Source organism: Pagrus major, chromosome 12 (genome assembly GCF_040436345.1).
Source record: "Pagrus major chromosome 12, Pma_NU_1.0".
Taxonomy (NCBI): Eukaryota; Metazoa; Chordata; class Actinopteri; order Spariformes; family Sparidae; genus Pagrus; species Pagrus major.
The window spans coordinates 4,626,629-4,648,668 of NC_133226.1; the positions used below are offsets into that span (position 1 = coordinate 4,626,629).

The 22,040-nt window shown below is 40.4% G+C and overlaps 1 protein-coding gene across 1 annotated transcript; it reads left to right on the forward strand.

Moving 5' to 3' along the window:
* Positions 1 to 438: 438 nt before the first annotated feature.
* Positions 439 to 21,077, forward strand: st8sia3 (ST8 alpha-N-acetyl-neuraminide alpha-2,8-sialyltransferase 3). The gene is made up of 4 exons (XM_073478474.1): positions 439 to 602; positions 13,309 to 13,428; positions 13,914 to 14,471; positions 20,795 to 21,077. Exons 1-4 carry the CDS (start codon positions 439 to 441, stop codon positions 21,075 to 21,077), a joined length of 1,125 nt encoding a protein of 374 aa, XP_073334575.1.
* The last annotated feature ends 963 nt before the right edge of the window (positions 21,078 to 22,040 follow it).

Sequence of the window (22,040 nt, forward strand, 5' to 3'; positions counted from 1 at the left end):
GGACTGTCAATGCGTCACGCTCGTTCTTCCTGCGCCTTTTCTTCCGCAGACGCGTCGCTGCCTCATATTTAGGTGATGACATCGGCTGTAAAAACGCGGCCCTGGGCTCCTCACTCCTGCTCCACGCATGGACTCTTTAGTCTTCATGGCTTCTGTTAAAAGCGTCCATAAATCCGCCGTTTGCGCGTCCTCGTTCGCCTGCCCGGCCTTTAGCATTTCTAGGTGCCTGTTCGCCGCCCATGCGTTGCCGCTGCCGCGTAATCGCATCTGCTCTTCCTCCCCACATGGACTCTGAAATCTGCGTGAAGCGCGCGTCGTCTTCGCGTCTACGCCCTCGCTCTGCCGCGGATGCGCTGCGCGTGGGTATTCGCTGTCTCCTCTTCGTGGCCCGTCAGTGATCCTCTGGTCCGGGGGGGCTGGTGCCCGCAGAGAGGCAGGATGGTGCGGATAGCCAGCGCGCTGGGGCTCGTCATGTTCAGCGTGGCACTGCTCATCCTGTCGCTCATCAGCTACGTGTCCATCAAGAAGGACTTCCTGCTCAGCACCCCCAGATACGGACCTAATGGAGGATCCAGGCTGTCCATGTTCCACGCAGGGTTTCGGTGAGTCCAGGCCAGGCTGTAGAGCTGCAGACTGATCAGCTGAGTGTTTGGATTTTATTTTTAAATGGTGCAGATGTGTAGGCCTACATGAACCAGTTTAATGTATAGTTGTCTTCTAATCTTGATTGTTGATGTTTTGAATGAATGTTACATTCTCATAAATGATGTTACTCCTTGATCTGATCAGATGAAGGCCTCTATCTGCTGTCTGAGGACTGACAGCTCACAGACTGAGCACAATTAGCATAATTTATTCAGTACAGGGCCTAAAACATGGTGACACCTCAATTAGCTTAGTATTCTTTTGATCTGGGGTTGTGTTTCTATGGACTCATTGTTCCAATAAAAGACAATTGTAAAGCAACAGCATATAATTAGAACTTTGTGCCACCTGCTGCTGGACTGATCGCTGATAATAGATCACTCAGCCAAATCTCAGTTTAATAAGGTTTTTTAACGTTCAATGTCAGTTTTAAAAATGACTTATTTCAACAATATTTGTGTATGGTATACTTAATTGTGTGGGGAAGATTTTTTTTTAAAAGTGAACCTTAAATTGTGGATTGTAACAGTACAGTATCTGCACAAAAGTTGTGTGTGCTACACACCCATCCAACATCCACCTCCACAGTTTTACTGCACTTTGGCCACACTCCACTCTGACCTCAAGCCCTTCTAATACATTTGGGATGAAGTGGAACATGGACTGTGAGCCAGACCTTATCACCCAACATCTGTGGTGGACATCTCTAATGCTATTATGAATTAATGAAATAAATCTCTGCAGCCAGATATAAAAAAAATCTGAATAAAAAGCCTGATAACCAGAAGTTTGGACGTGTCCACATACTTTTGCCTGTATTGTATATCAAGTATAGAGTTACCTGCATACTTCACTCTATACCTCAGTAGCAGCATTAATTAAAAAAAAGTACCACTTTGGCTTTAGCTACAGTAGCTTTGTTCTTGTTTACCATCAACAAGTTGTGAGATTACGAGCTTCTGGTTACAGATGCCTCAACCCTCTGCTTGAGGTGGGCACAATATGAGAACAGGCACTGACCTCCCTGTAAAAGAGAACGTAGGCTGAAACCAACATGATGTTTTTAGACAGAGGCTTCCAACAGACATAATCTGTGCTGATGTTAAACTCATATGATACTTCAGGGCAAAAATAACATAGCTAACATTTAATAATTTGTGGTAAATATTAAAGGAATAGTTTTACTTTTTGGAAAATGCACTTATCTCAATGTGGTTAGCCTAGCTTAGCTCAAAGACTGGAAGCCAGGGGAACACCAACACTTGGCTCCAACATCTCTAAAACTCACTTTTTATGTAATATGTTGAATCTAAATTTAGATTTAGTCAATGTCATGGTGAGAGAGCAGCAGTGACTTCCTGGAGTCTCTGCTGGTAACCTCACAGTGATGACAACAGTCCAGTCCCCGCAGCCAGCAGCTGTTCGCCAAGAAACATTGACAACACATAACTCCCTCTAAGACACGGGTGTTCACTTAAAATTCAGAGAGTCCGGAACCTCATAATGCCTAACTTTCATTACAATTCAGTGCCATATAATATATATATATATATATATATATATATATATATATATATATATATATATATATATATATATATATGTATTTATATATATATATATATATTATATATATATATATATATAAAGAAGTAGCCTAGTAGTTGTATCATTTCACATCTTACCACTCTCAACCAACTGTGTAAAAACATCTCAACATATCTTAACATCTGAAGTTTTTCTTTCCCACTTTTGCCCCATTCCTCCACTTTCTCTTGTTCAGTGAGAGACGTGAGCTTCTGAGTTTCTTTCAGAGGGCTGTAATGGTGTCAGGGCTTTTCCTCATACAAATGTGTAGATGGTCATTGTGAGCCTGGAACGATATTTTGTTTGAATAGTATCATACATAGTGGGTGCCTTTGTTTTTGGTGCTCTAAATTTGGATTTGAGTGGGTATGTTTGCTCAAAAGACTTGTGCTTCATCTCACTGTGGCGCTTCACATTGCTGCTTTTAATAATCACCATGGTATCAGAACATATGAGACGTACTGGTTTTGAACTGCTCATGTGAACAATGATCTTGTAAGAGTCCATTCTCGATTAAAAGCTCCGTGTTTGCCATACACGTTTGTCTCTTCAGAGCACCCCATGTTAATTACCTCTTCTTTGACTAGCATTTCCTCTGACAGATGTCTCTGACTGTGTGCAGTTTTTCACTCACTCGAGTCGCCCCACTTGTCAGAATGCACTGATTTGATTGGCTAAGTAGCATCACGTGAGATGATTTAAAAAGCATGCAGTTGGTCTCTGGGTTTCCAGGAGGAGCGAAACCAGTATGGTAAAGGCTGTAAAAGCTGCACCAGTTAATATAGAAACGCTCCTATTAAAATAATTATCTGTAATTTACAAAGTCCTGTCAGAGACGCCGTCCAAACTGGCCTATTAGTGACCTCTGCCCAGACCTCAAATTGTCAGCTGTGTTTTTGGAGGAATTAAACAAGTGAGATGCAACATTGTTAAAAGTAAGCATTACTGGCACTGGTACTTGTATGTTTGAAATTTGGACAGTCAGGCTAGTTGTTTCCCCTACATCTAGTAGCAACACCACTACTACACCTACTATTACTGCTGCTGCTGCTACACATAGGTTGCTGCAGTAATGTGTCTTAAACCCTGAAATCAGTTAGCACGTTTGCGCTTCCAGTTCCCTCGTCTCAAAGTCAATGGGTTTTTTGAATACATTTTCAGTTAAAAGCCTGAAATTAGGTCTGTGGTTACCACAGTCTTAAGATATTTACACATTTTGTTCTGCAATGTGAAATACATAAGTAAATGTCCCCGAATTGAATTATAAAGCGCTTCCAATGCTTTAAAAACGGCGGTTGCTAGCAAGTGGCTACATGAAACTATAGAAGTTGTCGGGGACATTAAACATAAAGACGCTGAACACAGAGACTCATCTACTCATTTGTCCTTCTTTACAGGCAGACTTCAGTTGCAAACTATTCAATCACTTACTTTAGGACTTGTAGATTGGTTAATGTAGTCTGTTTATAGCCTAACATTAGCTTTTTACTGCTGAAGATTTAATTTATGCTTAGAAATTTAACAAAGGTGGTGTTCCTCTGTGAAGATTATCTTGATGAACAAAACGTGTAAGGATCATAAACTTGTGTTTGACAGAGATTATTTTCTGCAATAATCCAAAATTCAACTCAAAAAAGACTCTCTTACTCCTTTTCCTCCTACTCTTCCTCCTTCAGTACTACTAGTCATCCCTACTATGACCACTACCACTATTCCTACTATTACTGCTGCTGCAACTACATACAGCTACTACTAGTGTATACTATCATTACCACATATTGCTACTGTTTTACTATTTTCCCACTTAGTATACTTACGTATTTTGTCTCTTCTATTACTACTAGAATTCTTAATCCCACTACTCTTGTACTAACTAACAACTAACAACAACTATTAAGTGTTAATTGTTATTTTTACTGGTATAACTGTTGGTATTACTACTACTATTACTAGCAGCTATATGTCAGTTTACATGTAGGCTAAAGTAATTAACGGCTGCCTGAATTCAGAGTGACTGACTGGTGAAGACGAGTCATTTAACATGGAAGAGAGTCAACTTCTGTGCTAAACTAATAAACCTAAAATTGACATCAACTTCCTCTAACAGACATGATTTTAAACAGAAGATAAAAGCCACTGATACCCTTATTAAAGACGTACTTACTGTTACTGCTACTCCCTCTTCAAAACGTATCCATTATTAAAGAAAAACATCTGATCAAAATATCAGAATCAGTTCAGGTTTTCTAACAGACAGCAAGGGTGTTATTAATATATACAGGGTGACACTAATTGACTGATTTAAAAAAAAAGGACAACTTTTCCCTGGTAACCTGGTCCAAATGTAGTACATGCCAGTGAGAGTGTGTATCAGCCTGAAGGAAAACAGGGCATCTGTCACTTAATCCCACAGCTGTGAACTAGATCAGCTCATTAACTCACAGCTCTTCTGTCTCCTTCAGTCCATGGCCTGCCATGTTTGCAACCAATTTAAATATTTTGCTTGAAAAAGGTTTCAGGAATACATTTTTAAAGTTGATAAAACAGCAGAGTGGTGAGTGTGATGTAACAGTGCTGTTGTCCAACTGATGTACGAGCTTTATGGGGCTCCGGCTCTCAATCAGTAGTTTATTGTTAACAAGGCCGTGTGTCTAACCTGGCGCGGGAAACTATTTGGGAGAGGGCAGGCACTTACTGTCTTTTGCCTCTATCACGGGCTAACTTCAACCAATCACGTCAGCAGTAGGGGAGTGCCACCACCGGAGGAGTCTGTCAAGAGAAGATTGAGAACTGTTTTTCCAAGGAGAAAAGCCTTCAGTGCTGTCGTTTGCTCTTCTTTCAATGAAGAAATGCTCTCCAGTTCTGATATAACTGATGCTAGCAGCGTCGATGCTAACCTCTTGAGGAGCCACCATTGTTTTCAAATGAACAGTCACTTATCTTGCTGATAATCACACCTGAATGACACCCGTAGCTGCAAGTAGTTCCTCATAGGACGCTGATTGGTCCAAACAAATGTGGTTCCGCCCGAAGTGCATATGTTGGCAAGATGGACTCCTGAGATCACGTGATCTCACAAATCTATCTGCCTCTCAACTAACTGTGTGTCTGAGTGCCTCCAGAACTAGTTGAGCTGGTCAGATCCTCAGTGTGTGTTTGTGAATTGTGTTTACACATGAGCTTAATGCATTTTACTTCATCTGATTCCAGTCCAGTTTTCAGTAGGGTCACTGCAATACAACTCCAGGGGAAATTATTCAGTAAATCTCTGTTGTCTGACATGTTGGGTCAGGTTTGGAGTGTGATGCTAAAACAGCGTCATTCTGATGAAGGTTCTGGAGGCCAGCGAGCCGTCCTTGGCTCTGATTTATTGCACGAGAGCTGAATTCATTTTTCTCCCGCCCGTAATCATTTTCCTCTTTGCTCGCCGTCACCACAGGCCAAGGTTATGCTCAGAGTAGATGTGAAGGAGACCGGCATTTTGAAGAAAAAACACTCTGCTGGTGAACAGATCTAAATTTCCTGCTGTCCCGTTGTGGAGTGAGAGTTTATCATCAGGAACATGGTGGTTGAGGGAAATACTTGTTTTTTGCTGTTGCTGTGCAGCCAGTGGATAGACAGGGTGTCAGACAATCTGATGGTCTCTGATGTGATCTGAAAAATATTGGCCATATTATAGTGAGAGTGTACAAGTAGCTGAAGCACGTCTGGGTGAAGCTTCCTTGGATACATTGGGTTTACAAGCCGGCGCTGCACATCATTGTGCACCTGCTATTCTTTGAAACTATAGTCTTCATCAAGCAAGTCCAGATCCAGGAGATACATATTAATGGTACTAGACAGGGAAGAATTTTGTTTTGCTATCAGTTAAAATTATTCAGAGGTAAAGATCACTTATATGTTGTTACCTACAGTATACTGGCAGGGAAGATCATCCAAAAGTCTTTACTATAGCCATCACTGTGCAAATGACTTTCTGTTATCTGTTTTTGTAACAAACTGTAGGACTTGTATGAACAAGAGTTAGATGTCTCTTCATGTTTAAAAGAAAAAGAGCCTACAGCCACTCTAGTGGCGCTTTTATTCCCTTTCCACCAATGTGAACCAAGTGCTATTAAATATGTAGTTATTTCAACCTGTGAACCGCCAGTTTGCTTTTCCAGGGGCTATCCTCCGTAGAATCACATCATTATGTGACTGTATACGGCGCTGATTTCCCAGCATCATGGGGAACATGGTGGCAGACTATATCGACTTTGTGCTGCTCCTGGCTTTGCACGCTTACATTGGCATCCAAACATGACTGGTCCAACAGATTTGTGCTGCTCGTTGTGATTGCGTCATGGACTGCAATTATGCTCACAAAGAAAGGCAATTACCTTCCAGATTTTGATTCTTTTGAACCCTGAATGTAAGCTGATAATGTGAGCCTTTGTAAGCCCTAGCCTTTAGCTAGCTATCTAGCTTCATCTGTGCTAGTATCAACAAAAGACTTTCAAAATGGATTGCCAAAACCTTTTGTTGATTCTTCTGACTACACACTACAGTAGCTCTGGTTGTTAAAAATGATGGTCATAAGGTTTAGTTGGTCCTTGGTCACAGCAATGGTTTAATGGTGATGTTTTTGTTCTCAACCAGCAAAGTTTTGGTGAAACTCTTGAACTTGTTTTCCTTGCCAAGTGCCAGCTCTCTGGCTGTCGAAATGCAAAGTACTGTTTTGAGAAAAGGCACTGGCTCTGACCCTAGAACTGTCTTGGTGGAAAAAGGGGTGTATGAATCTGTACTCCAGCTGCAGGCTTACGCACCATCTTAGTTTATGTCAGATCATCCAATAGTTGGTCAGATATTTCACTCAAAACCAAAAACATCAACTTAATGGTTGGCACTAAATGTTAGTATATCGCCACAGTCATTAGGATTCATCCACTGAGGACCATGAATGTCTGTACCAAATGTATGACAATCCATCCAATAGTAGCTGTAGGTTGTGACCTTTACAAAACCTTCTAGAAGATGTTTTATTATTCATATAATTGTGTAGTGTACATGAACCCTCTAGTGGTCAAGAAAACGATACTTTGCTACTATGATAAATACTTAAGTTTTATAAAGTTAAGGTGACTAAAATTCTGGTTTTGCTAGTTTGTTTTTCACATTTTATCGTAAGTATAATCAGTAATCCAGTGCTGATAGACTATTTGTCTTTTACTGTGCCCAGTTGTTGAAATGTTTGTGTTACTTTGTCAGCACTGCGATGCAACTACAATGATCACTATTACTCACAATTCTCAAGTATTTTATTGTTATAAAAATAATGATATAGAGTAAGTATTTAAAATGCATTTTACTTATGCATGCCGGGCCTTTAAAGAGTCTACTTTAGGTAATCCTTTCTTTCAGTTAAATGTCATCTTAAAGTCACTGATGCTGATTAAGGTAAGAGTGAGTTTGTTTTTTTGTTTTTGTTTTACATTCCTCCTGCAGCGAGAGGCCGCCTCGCAAACCCGACCTGAGGTGAATACAGAGTGCTGACATTTGAATCAAAAACACAAGGATGTGCTCCGTCTATACTTTTTCTTTATATTAATATTTTTATTTTTTCAAATGGAGTCTATCTATCTATCTATCTATCTATCTATCTATCTATCTATCTATCTATCTATCTATCTATCTATCTATCTATCTATCTATCGCCTGACTCTCAGCAACAAACCAAGTGTGAGCGACTTTGTTTGAATTTGTTGAGAGAACCTGCTGGTTTCAATTTTTTATTTTTATTTTAAACCATCAGCATCTTCTGCTTTAGCTGTGATTGGCTGCGTTGAAACCTGCAGCCATCCAACTGGTTGTGTCACGAACAAGACACAGGACCCTGAATCTTCTCTGAAGCCTTTTGGATGGTGTGGTGTTGGATTTGAAACATCATGAAATAAAGAATTAAGATGAATCCAAAGTGTAAAACAAAATATTTTCTTATTATATTCCGACATTTGTCTCAGATGTCCTATGTCACAACAAAATAGAGTGTCACATGATCTCATTAATACATTATCAAATCACTATATATTTCTATTATGAGGGCAATTTGTAATGGCCAGAATTTTAGTTTCAAACATTCAAAAAATGACATCACCACAGAGGGGAAAGAAACAATAGTGTTGATTTTATGTTAAGGACGTCTATAGTATGTAGGCTGTTGTGTTGCGGAGATATCGACTGAAGTTAGCATGCTAACCAATTAGCCCCGGCTCAGTCAGAGCTGCCCCTGCTGTATGTTTTTGGAGCTACAAATTCTGGCCATTTCTTACACATTGCCCCCTTTAAATAAGCAGTTATATAGAAGTTTTAAGTTATCTGTCATGATTCTTTAATCTTAATCTTAGTTATTTCCTCTGCACACAAGATAATAACTTGCACACGTATTAAGGCTGTAAATAATATTTCAGAAACCTGGAATATATTGTCCAACATTACTACAAAAACCTAAATGAACAGTTGAGGAGTTTTGCTAAAAAGTAAGATCCTTTCCCAGCTACAGTTTGTAATTAGTCACTATTTCATGCTGATCCTGATTCAGCACTGCACCTCTCCAGCTGAGCCTCGCTGTCCACAAAGATGACAGATGCTGCAACAACAAAATAAAGCTTCTGGAGGTCTGACTGCATCAGATCCAGGTCAAACAGTATTTACACATACTTTTAAAGGTGTGTTTTAGACTGGCCAGGTATTACAGAGGTGGAGTTTGCCATGCAGGACTTTAAAATTTACAGAATGGTTGAATGAATCAGAATTCTGAATTGTCCTCATGGAGTCAACTCCACCTTTCTTGTTCTTCATGCAAGATGGACCAAACTTAAATTTACATGCAAATACTATTTGACCAGTTTGTCTGTCATAGCAGAGTCTTGACCTGAAACCTTGACATTTTGATGTTTAGTCAAAGTCAGAAGAACAGTATTGCAAGTTCTCTCTTTAAACCATCTTTTCAACATTGTGGAAAGTCATTCTTGTTTCTTGTCAGAGTCAGATGGGAACACTGGTTTCATCTCTATGTGTCCAGTACAAAGAGAGATCCAGAATGCCTTTTGCCTGGCTCACCAGAAAGACTTGAAGCAAATGAAAACTGCCTGCTTAAATCCACCAAGAGGGGAAAAAGAGACGCTCATGCTTTACACCACAGCAGACATTTTGACTTGTCAAAGCAGGAAAAGCACAGGTGGAATCAAGGGCGTAGGTTTGGTCTCAGCTTTGGTAGTGACATTACCAGGGGTGGACTGGGACAAAAATTCAGCTCTGGCATTTTCTGTCCAGACCAGCCCACTATATTATCAGCGGACACCACGAAGAAGTCCACAAATCTCGTGGCGTCCTTTCTCACACATACTACAAAGGAGAGTCATATTCCTTGATAGCAGTTAACAAATAAAGCACGTAGCTATGAACTCAAGGACTAAAACTGACAGCTATAGCAATCAACCAATCAATCTTTGTTCATTATAGTGTCAAATCACAACAGAAGTTATGTTATGACCAGGGGTGGGACGAGACTAACGGGAAGAACCCAAAACCAGAGACGGGGTGGAGTTTTTCTCACATCATTACTTACATTTGCACAACAGTTGGTGCATTTCTCAAAACAATTAGTACAAACTGCAAAACCTTGTTGATAACCTGCAAAAGCATGTCACATGCTCAAAATAGAGGTCATTCCTCAAAACCAAGTATTCCTATCAATGAAAGTGTGTGTGTCATAAAAAAAAGTCCTGACACCATCATTTATGAACAAGGTAGTCAAATGGCTTTGTCGTGTTTTCATTAGGACACTTTACTAGTGTTTCCCAATGCAAAAAAGCCAGATCTTTGTGACCTGAAAATGCTCAAGACTATACACTAACACTATACACAGCCATTTGAAAACTACAGTAAAAGTAACACATTTACACACAAATTATACCTATTAGATAGTTATCACCTCAGTAAACAATAAATGAATTGAAAGATTACAATAAATTCAATGGTAAATATTGCAAATTAAATTTATTATTTGCTACAGGTTTACTTGTGTTTTGTATCTCTGTTTACAGCTCATCAGGCCACGTGAATGTTTACTGTTGCTATGGCAACAAGAGACCGCTGACGTTAGCATCTGTTAGCTAGCTTAGCTAAATCATCTGAACAATAATAACCCATAATATCACAATTCGGCGTATTTGAACAAAATCAACCACAACTACCAACAGTCACAGCCCTTTAACTCTGGGCTGATGTGCTGCCACATGTTAGATTGTCAAAGTTAGAAAATAACGACTTCAGTCCCTGAGGAGCTACGTTAGCATTAGCGGCAGCTGCGTTAGCATTAGCGGCAGCTGCGTTCATCAGTATGCAGTTAGTGAGGTCGCATCACATTCAATGTAAAAACGTTTTTTTACTTTGTTTTGGACATGTCTCAAACATTTAGCCGAGCCAGCCCCAGGCTGACGTTACTGACCCTGTCTGCCTCCACTCGCTCATCATCGTCAGGTCCTCCTCCCTCGTCTCCCGGCGCAGCAGCACCTGTGGCTGCTGGCGGGTCGGTGTCACTGGTCCCGGCACCAAAAAGCTCCGTCAACTTCGCACATTTAGCAGCCTCCACCTCCAGAGACTTCAACTTTTTAATCGCTGTTTCTCAGCTGTTTCTTCCTCTTATCCATTTCAAGTAGCGGACACAGTTTGGAAGATGCTCACTACTACCACTCACTAACGTTACTACTGGCTCAGCAGCAGACAAATATTGGTAGTGACTATTTTGCAATCCTCGAACATTGGTTGTGACATGTCACGACCATCTATATAGAAACCTACGCCCATGGGTGGAATTATTAACATTAATGATGGTTTCATCCTATTTAGGTGAGCTAGTTCCAGAGCTCTGGTGTTGTGCATGTGTACTTACTGTCATGGCTTATTGGGACACTTAATAGGATGTAGCCCTCATTAAAAGTTTTGCTCACACCTGTGCTTTTGCTGCTTTGACAAGTCAAAATGTCTGCTGTGAAAAGGATATCTAAAATGATCTGAAAGGTTCCAGACTGACACGGATTTGCGAATCCCAGACTACATCTGATGTTTTCTTTCTCCCACCTTGAAAGACACTAAGAGTTTTTACCATCCAGTCATTTTTTTATTTTCAACATCAGTCTGTCAGTGTTTTTTCAATTAACAAATCAGTGAAATGTCCAGGTTCCATCGAGGTCATCATGCGTGATATGACCGAACACTAGCTCCATCACCAGCTAGCCAACATTAGCTACACTTTCAACTTGCTAATGTTTGATTTTCTGCTGTCACAGGTATTAGCTTACAAGCGAGTTGCAACTCCATCCTGTAGTCAGTTGGGTTTTCTTAGCAGTAGAGTTAGGACACAGTTCAGACCTGTATCAATGCTATGAGGAAAGAACCTCTGAGATGTTGTGTGCCTTCACTACAGCCAGCAGTTGTTGTTTAGCAAATAGCTCCACTGCTAACTGCTACCACAATGTGTCATTTGACATTGCTATTTCTACAGTTGCTCCATAGACATGATACAGGTAAATCACATAGTTTTGGAGTCATTGAAAGCTATGTTTTTTATCATTTGATGGAGTTAGGCTATCCGTTTTCTTTTGTTTCCACTCGCTGTGCTAAGCTAGGATCAACACTCCCTGGACATTTTTCTGTACTGGATGCACAAGGATGACACTGACAACTATTTTCTCAAATGACTCTGGGTGAGAGATAAAGCATTGCTTTTCCAGGACATGTGGACTCAATACTGTTCTGGTGTGCAGAGTCTACCAAGAGAAGCTCAGATGCATTAAAAATGTCAAGGTTTCCATGCAAAAATCAGGATTTAGAATATCCTACAAAGTAAAATAGCAAATCTCTGGGTTATTATTGGTATTAATATTGAAAGAGTTGAGGCTTCTTGCACTGCAAAAACAGTGTTCATCTTATCAAGTACATTGACCTCATGTTACCAGCAGGTGACATCATTCGATTTCTCATACAGTTTAAATGTCTTGAAAAGCAGGAAACAAGGCATGAGTTCAAACTGTGGAAAGTTGTTTCAAAACCAAGCTGAAAGGATAATAAGTACATGCAACCAAATCTTCACATCCAAAGTCTCAAATTTACTATGAATAACTTGCTAAGATGGACAGAATTTCTGCAACAGTTTGGCCTTACTGCTCATCAGTACACTGGGATGGTTTTATTCTTGATTTCAAAGAGGCTGAAGGCTGCTTTTACACTGAGCTGATAGTGTAAATGAAACTGGCTGGATCTGTTTATTAATGCAGCTGGTTCCCTAATGGAATGAAATGTTCTATATTTGGTGACTGGCTCCTCAAACACTTGCACATTTCAATCAGCTTTTCTTGGGGGCATTTTAGTTTTGTGGAGACAGTGATCCTGAGAGAGATAAAGACAACATATAAGTAATAATTTACTGCAGAGCCTAGCCGAAGCTCTTTAGAGAACAATTTTGATTTATTACATTTTGGGTCTAATTTTTATAGAAATCATTTCTACATCAAGAAACACGTGCAGTCAGATGATCTCTCTCAAAGTTTCAAGATATTTCCACACCTAGGTGTAAGATATCTAAACAAAGCCAAGCAAGTAGTTATTAAATCTTTTCATGCAGTGAAAACATGAATGGATGAACTCAATACTTTCATTTTCTCTTTGTAAGAAACATGAAAAACAAAATAGTGTGACATTTTATCTCAGATTTGTTATAGAGGTTTCCTTTACAAAGTGCATGCTCGTGTATTTTTGGCATTTTGCAAACCTAATTGGTTTCTGTAATTTGACTAGATAAATTGGCTTGTTTACAACTTCTCTGATTGCCTGACTGCTTTCGTTGACTGGCCTGTCAGAAAGATTCTCCTGTAATTGTTTTCAATGCATAATATTTTGCACTACCCACAAACCTTTTTTTAAAAGGGCTAAAATGCTCCTCAAAACATCTTGAAGTGCAAGTGGATGAAGCCGAATTTCTCCAAAGCCTGAGCTAACCCCTGTGTCTCCATGTCCTCCTCCTCCTTGTCTGTGTAGCTCCCAGCTGGCGATGAAGTATCTGGATCCAGCTTTCTCTCCTCTGACCAGCGCTCTCAGCGAGGACCTGCAGAACTCCTCGAGATGGAGCTACAACAGCACCGCTTTTATACAACTGAAGTAGGTTACACACACACGCGTACACACACACACACACACACACACACACACACACACACACACACACACACACACACACACACACACACACACATTCTCTCTCTTTCTGTGGACTTGTCCTGAAAGCTCAGTGTGGTTTAAGCAGTGAGCACCAGCGGTGAAATGCCTGCGTTTCTTTTCCGTGAGCAAAAAGCACTTCAGCATCATAGTAACAAAAGATGAGGCCTGGAACATTTTACAGAAAAAGTTATGTTGAAACCAGATGGCTTGTGGTGTTGTTGGCTTTAGAGATGGGGTTCAAAAGCATTTTACTGAATCTGAATTGGATCTGAGAACCAGAAAACATGCAGTGGTAGCGACTTGTCAGTCACAAGGTAGACTATGAAAAATATTCTAAAACAACGTGCAGATATTATTCATTCTGACTTGCGGATGCTTACAGTAAGGAAGCAGTAATGAATAAAAATGTCTTTTTTGCCTTGCAGAAAGGAGATTACTCAGTACATCGACATCCCCCACAACTTCTCACTGACACGAGGCTCAGTCCGAGTCGGACAGCTGATGCACTATGACTATTCCAGCCACAAATACGTCTTCTCCATTGGCGAGAACTTCCGCTCCCTCCTCCCTGAGGTCTCGCCGATCCTCAACAAGCACTACAATGTCTGCGCCGTGATCGGCAACAGCGGCATCCTCACCGGCTCGCGCTGTGGCCCCCAGATCGAGAAGTTTGACTTTGTCTTCCGTTGCAACTTCGCGCCAACTGAGATCTTTAAGAAGGACGTTGGACGACGGACCAACATGACAACCTTTAACCCCAGTATCCTGGAGAAATACTATAACAATTTACTGACTGTGCAGGACAGGAACAACTTCTTCCTGAGTTTGAAGAAGCTGGACGGTGCCATCCTGTGGATCCCAGCATTTTTCTTCCACACGTCAGCCACAGTGACGAGGACGCTGGTCGATTTCTTTGTGGAACATCGAGGTCAGCTGAAGGTCCAGCTGGCCTGGCCTGGAAACATCATGCAGTATATCAACAAGTAAGACACACTGAAACACTGCAGTACATTTAAAAACAAAGACCCCATCTCCACCTGATAATAACCTGTGATCTGTGGGTGGATATGTTATCTGAAATGTATTCCAACACTGATCAGATCTCAATATACGAATAAGGTAAGTGGAGCCAGCAGGCTTGTGAACTAATAAGGTGTGTCCCAAGTCTGGGGTCGTATGCAGGAGGGTCCACTTGGTCCGCATGGCATGAATTTCATCATCAGAGAGAGTAGGAGTAAGCTCTGATCGTACAGCTGCATACAGCCAAACTGTTATGAGTGCATAGATGTGTCCATGTGGCCACTACGTTGCCGAAAGCTATGAAATACGCCTGCGCATGTGTGGAATGCATCCTCAAAGTGGACTCCAAAAAGTAGTATAAACTAAAGGTGTCACAAGTTCCACCCCTGCTTACTTGCAAGTCCAAAGGGAAAAAAAATCACTTCACACTTGTCCTGTTTGCACTAAGACAGTCAACTGACTGTGCTGGAGGAAAATGGACCATACCAGAGGAAACTGTGTTGTTGTCAGAGGTGTTGGATTTATTTACTTTTTCAGAGATCTTTTATTGATTTGTTTGGAAAGAGGGTTCACTCTGGACAGATTTGAGGAACCAAACTTGAACTCTGGAATCTTTATTTTTAGTGAATATTATTCAAAAACTAAACTTCAAACCCTGACCTGCAAAAAGCCACCAGGATAAAGTAAAACTGCTGTAAAATATCTTTTATAAGAATTTGAAAATGTGAATGTCTGTCTGTTGATCTCTACAAACCCAGATGCAATAGTCTAAGAATGTCATAGCAGTCAGTGCTGAACAAAGTTTCAGTTGAATTGAATCGTGTTTTTAAAATCAAAAGTCAATCAAATCATGGATTTGGTGAATTGTGACAACCCTAGTATTAACAGAACTACTACATGTCCGTGGTGTCTGCAGATGTCCGTGTTTGCGTCCGTTTGGGAGAATATTCCAGCCCTTAATGTTCCTTTTACTAAAAAAGGCTTGTCTTCTCCAGCTTAAAAAACGCATTGGTCTGAATAGTTTAGGGCTAAAAATATTTAGTTTCACTTCTAAAAGAGGCTCAGTAGTTTCCTAAAACAGCTGGGCACTGCACTTTTTAGCTAACATTAGTCAAACAGGAGGTAATATTGCATTTGTTGAGGACTATTTTCAGTGGTGGATTGATACATATTTGTTGTTCTAGTGTTTCCAGCTACAGGACTGTGATTGTGAGAGTGGGGCAAAAAATGTACATGCTAATGAAGGAGCATGTCAATAGTGTGGCTCACTGATGTGTTTTTAATAGTTTTTGACCAATAATGGAGCTCTATGGCTCCATGGTTGGGTATTGACCTTTCATGACATTTATTGATGATTTTAATGCCCAACCCTGTTTCCTAAACATTATGCTTCATTACTCCTCTGTGGTTTGTGCTGAATACATTTTTGAACATCATTTTTGATCAGATTATGTTTCTGGCAACAGATTTTCCAGTGCAGAGTGTTTTGTATGTACAGTAGGTTGCATACAAGTGGTCGGCAGACAGTTGATTGTTTTCTCAGACTCCTGTGCCTCTTAGTGATTTTCTGCTTGTCAAGCAGGACTCACACACAATCAGGCCCCATTTACACCAGGTCAGGATGGTTAGTGCTGTCTCCTAAAGCAGGTGTACCATGTGTCAGGACCTGTCAGACTGCCCATCTATTTCTCTTTTTCTTTATGTGTCTCTGTGTTTAAAATGTCAACGTGTATCTCTGTCCTATTTGTAGTAGTTTGTGGAAACTAACGTGTGGTTGTATTGTATTGAGCTTGGCTCTATATGGCAAAGAGGAGATTTAGGCTCCAAAGCCGGATTATAAGGAAACAGCTATTTAGTGAAAGGTATGGCACAGAGCTGTAGCTGTGTGTGTGGAGAAGGATTTAGGTCTGGTGCTTAGTGTTGTAGCAGCAGAAAAGGCTGTTCGTACAGTACCCTAATCTTCACCAATCCCATTAAAACTACCTGCTCTGGAAGAATTACCACGTTTAAGCAGCTCAGACAGCTTTCAGCACCTCAAGGACTCTTGGAAATGCTTTTGTGGCAGCCAGTGTGGAGAGTTCCCCCTCTGTGATGCTGCAGAGCAAGACTATCTGATCAGATTAGGTTTTTTTTTAAATCTAATAATGTGAAGTCACTGATATCAAAAAAAGTTCATTCTGTTTTTTTGAGAATTACATATAGAAATGTTAGTTTTTATGAAATCTAAGTATGTGTACATTCATTTGTCAAACAAACAAATACATACAGTACCTGGGCTTAATCTAATTCATGCACTGTTTTTATTGTTTCGCAAAAAAGAATAAAAACAAGATGGAGTTGCCTATTGTTAGGACTGACTGAATCTAAAATTGATGACGATGTGATTTCTGCTGGGTCTATACCAAACAAGCATGTTCCCTGATGTCTGGAGAATATAAATTGTAGGCTGAGGCATCTCTGTTGCACCCCAATACCTTATTTATAATATTATGTTGTGACACATTATACCTTTATCAAAATCTTGCAGCTCATACAATTTGGATATTACACCAGGCCACATCATGATTTCGATTTATTTTAATAAATTGTTCAGCCCTACTTGTGGCTTAATAGCTCACAAATTTAGCAGGATGTAGATTTTCACAGCACTAATTCCATCAGTGCAACGACAGAGACATGTCATACTCACCAATCTTCATTGGTTTTTCAAACCAAACCATTCCCACTCCCACTCACTCATGGAGTGCACTCTGTTTGTAGTTACACTCACAGCTGAGTGAAGCACCCTTCATTAAGCTGTAGAGCAGCAGCAAGCTTTGAGACAAACTTCCCTCTCTCCAGTGGAAACCTAGGGAAGAAACTTAAGTTGTTAAGTTCTGTGACAATATTAATTGTCTATCTTAGTTTGAGCTGGTTATGTCTGTAAGGAGCGTTGTCAACAAGGGTGTAGTGCTATTTGTTTAAGTACCGGAGCACATGTAAGATGCATGTGGGCATGCACACAGTTACAGTACATTATGGCTCATTTTGAAGGTCAAGTAACCACTAAGTTTACATTTATTAGGAGTGTGCATCGCTCCCTTATAAGACGATTCGATACTTATCTAGATACATGAGCTACGATATGATTCAGGGACAATTCTTTTTATTATGGAATGATTCGATATGACTAGATTCCGATTCGGTATGATTCGATTCCGATTCGGTACGATTCGATTACGATAAGAAACAATCCGATACAATTCTTTGCTTCATGTAGACATTCATTTTCATTATAAATGAGAATAAGCCAATTCTATAAAAGTGGCATTGCTTATCTTCAAATAGATATTTCAGAAGACCAGGGAATCCTATGTATTGTCTTACTATTATGTATATCTTTATCTTAATCTGCTTATACCTCAGTGTATAAAAACACACCTGTTTCATCCTGGATCTGAGGAAAAACTATCCTGTTGTCTGGATCTCCATGAGTAGGGTCTCTCTGAGCTGGATCTGTCTGCATTGGGCCTCTCTGAACTGGATGTCCCTGACTGTCTGTATCCTCTTTTCTTCCTAATAATCAGTGTATGAAATAACACCTATGAAAAACAAGCAGACAAATGTTTACTACTGATAATAAACTCAAAAGTTAGATTAACTTAACAGTGTGCACTGTGCAGCAACTGTCAGTAGACAGTAAACAGTGTGCAGTATGGTTCAGTTCAGTACATAATGTCAGTAGACAATGACAGTTAATAATGTGCAGTTATACCAGCAGTCACAGAATACAGCTAACGATAGCAACACGTTCAAAAGCAGACAGGTCGTAAGTCCTTAGCAATAAAATGCGCTATAGACGCCGTGATTACCTTAGACCTCACCCAGTTGTGGCTAAATTGTGGCTAGAAAAAGTGTTTGTCTCTGTCTTTCGTGTTCTTGCTAGTGCTAGCTTTACTAGCATCCTCATCATCTGCACAGGTTTCGCCATTCCGTCTCACCAGGTGAACGCTAAGATACGTGCTACCACTGTACTTAAACACTGCTCTACAGAGCCAAAGTAGTTTTTGTCTACTTTACATCAAATCCTTCAAATCCAAATCTCTTCCAGGCTTTTGATTTTAGATTTGACGGTGCATTGTAAATCTTGTCAGCGTTGTCGGACATGGTGCTTTTTTTTCCTTGGAAACGCTACGCTAATGTTTCTGTGCCGCATCTCGCGAGAGTCTCATGCTGACCTCTGAACTTTTAGGAGAGTTTGAAGACGCTGTGAGGAAGTAGCAGCATAAAAGCTTCACTCAACCAAGCCCCCAGGAAGTGGGTCGGGGTTTGAAGCCAATTTTCGTAGTGGCCGAACCGTGTAACTACAGCGTTGAATGATTGCATTCACACTTGTTAAATTATAACTTTATAACTAACTCGTTTTAGCTGTTCCAAAAAATCAAAGGATGTTTTGCTGCCTCTTCGTCATTAAGAATTATTGTTAGCTCGTTATACATGGGAAAGAAATAATTCACAAAGACCACCAGCATCCTTTAAGGTGGAACATTTTCTTGCATGTTACTCAAAGCATGAGTGAATCAGTCAGCACACCTTGAATGTCAATATGACATCTTTGACCATTCTGTTTGTTTTTTGTTGTTGAGTATTTTTTTGGCACTCTTTCAAGACAGATACTTGAGTGATGATTGGATCTTCAAGTGCTTAAATTATAGTATTTGATTTTCAACCGGATCATGCAAACTGTGAACGTTTTATTTCCTCACTTCCTCACAGAAAAAAAGTGGCAGAGCGGTGCTCTGGCGCGCCCGGCAGCACTACACCTATGGTCATCCATGACGTTGCACATGATCAGTAAAGGTACGTGTCCACAGGGGCATCATTTGATGCGAGGGCACGTGACGTTTCCCAGCTTTGCACACCTGTCCAAAACAGGCTACACCCTCCGCCAGAATACAACTTAATGCAAATGAGGAGTGGGAAATGCGTCGCCCGTCTCTCATAAAGCTATGCTCCACTACCAAAAATCATTGCACGTCTTTGTACTTAGACAATGAATGGGGATCCAGTGGACACGTACCTTAAGTCAGCATTGATATCGACTCTGTTGTAGCGTTTAAAAAACCCACTTTTTGGTTTGTGATGGCACCTAATCTTGCAGATACTCGATGTGGACACACAAACAAGTGGAATTGGGTAAAGGGTGTAGAGGGTTGGTTTGAGAGTGGCACTACTATGACTACTACTTAAAATCCTACCAGAAAATTGAGAAATGATCCTCTCTGAGCTGCAGGAAGGCTTTTATTGTTAAACATCTAGACAGAAAGTGTTGAGTTTCACTGGCATTAGCTCAAAAGTGATCAAAAATGGCTGCGTAGAAGCGATCTGAGTTAATTAGGGAATGAGGACTTCTTTTAGAGCAGTGAAACTATGTGAGTGTTTCAGGTTTTTGCAAAAAGGAACCAAATGTTAGACTCCAGGCAGGCAGACACTAGAAACAGAAAGTGAGCTTTAATGATGATAAGCTGAATCCAAAAACAAAGAAAACAGGCAAGCAAATCCAAGAACTAAGGAAATACAGAAGTACATAAACTAAACTCATATTTAAAAAATAACAAAAAACTAAGAAGCGCAGATGACACAGGGAGACCAAACACAGGTGAACTGACAACTGAAAGAGGGAAAGTAAATACACACTGACAATCAGGGACAGGTGAAACAAATCGGGGCAATCACAAAGGTGGGAAAGAGACACAGAAAGGAAGTGAAACAAAGTATAACACGTATGAAGAGACTCTTTGACTAAAAACAGGATGCAAATAACCCCAAACCATGACAGAGCGGCGAGTATGACATGACTGTTGTACTGATGGAATTAATGCTGTGTTATGTATTAAATGAAATAACAGGTAAACATGGAGAAAATGAAAACAAAAAGAGATCAGAAAATACAAATGCTTCTTACTAAAATATAATAATACTGGGAAAATACAAATAAAGGTCTGTCTCTAATATAAGCTTGTTTTAAATAAAGGGTTGTTCTCTCTGCAGAGAGAACCCTAACCCTCTGCATTTAACAAATTGCCTTTTTCTAGCTAACACAAGTTCCAAAAATCATGACCTGAGAAAAGAAATGAAATTAAGTCATGTAAACCCCTAATCAATGAAAACTAAGCAAACTAGCTGCAGAGTCAACATTAAAGGGTTGCATTCAGGTGTTTTACCTTGAGTGACTTAAACTCCACATATTTTGAAAAATGTAAGACTCTTTTAATACATAATTGTTTTTTTTACTTGTGCTCAATAGCTACTGGAAAACAAAGCAGCTGTCGCCGAAGCGCCTGAGCACTGGCATCCTGATGTACACACTGGCATCCTCCATGTGCGACCAGATCCACCTGTACGGCTTCTGGCCCTTTGGCTGGGATCCAAACACGGGTAAGGAGTTGCCGTACCACTACTACGACAAGAAGGGCACCAAGTTCACCACCAAATGGCAGGAGTCCCATCAGCTGCCTGCTGAGTTCAAACTCCTCTATAAGATGCACACGCAAGGACTGCTGAAACTCAGCCTCTCCCACTGCGCTTAGGCCTTAAAGTGCAGCAGGTACAGCACTTTGCGAACGTTTCCACAGGCCATAGATATCAAGATGACGAGGCAGACAAGGAAAGGATTCATGTTCTTTTGCCAAAAGCAAAATCCTGGCTTTATTACTGAGTTGGTTCAGTGGGTACTTAAACTGTTTTTAGTCTAAGATCCCCAAGCAAAAACCCATAATCCTGAGCTTAAGATGAACCATTTGTGCAAACCACAACAGCTCAAGAAACAAGGACTCTATTCATTTCTTCCAGAATTTGAAGGACTGCATTTAATTTTTTGGAAAAGGTGGCTGCAGCTGGACTTACAGGCAGCGTTGTTCTTCAGCATTATATCACAACCTTGAATTGCTTCATGGTGTTTTTATCTCTCATCACTCTTGGCACTACAGCTACAGATCAGCAGATTGACTGTTTAAAGACAAGGCTGTGTTCAGGCCAATATCAGCACTTCATTAAAGATGGCAGATCCCATCTTTTCCATTTCAATGAGACTACTGTTTTGATGCAGCTTGGGTCCTGATGCAGAGGGCCATGGCAAAAAAATGTGTGCACATTTCTCGTAAATTGAATTATAGAGAAAATGATTGTCATTGATCATTTGAATGAGTTGAATGAGCCTTCATTTAATGAATCTGTTACTCAAACTGGTTATCCTGGATTGTATATCATTGTGTCACTAGTATCTGATGCAAGACATGACCACCAACATTGGCCCTTGCGTTTTTTTAACGCAGTGCTGATTCTGGTCTTAACGCTTTGGAAGACAGCAATGTGGTTATTCATAGTTTGACAACAGTGGCAGAGTTACCTAAACATTTCTTATGCTGGGATCAGACTACACAGGCTCAATCCCATTTCCAATTTTTACCCTTACCCCACATTGTCGAGGGCCCACTTGTCCCTCACAACAGAGTTACAAGGAGTAGTGGATGAAATTTCCCACTTTGAAATGG

Excerpts from the sequence above, each read along its gene's own strand:
- st8sia3 (XM_073478474.1), top strand. The coding sequence starts at position 439 with ATGGTGCGGATAGCCAGCGCGCTGGGGCTCGTCATGTTCAGCGTGGCA. Across the intron at positions 603-13,308 it reads ATGTTCCACGCAGGGTTTCG|CTCCCAGCTGGCGATGAAGT; the intron begins GTGAGTCCAGGC and ends TTGTCTGTGTAG. Across the intron at positions 13,429-13,913 it reads ACCGCTTTTATACAACTGAA|AAAGGAGATTACTCAGTACA; the intron begins GTAGGTTACACA and ends TTTGCCTTGCAG.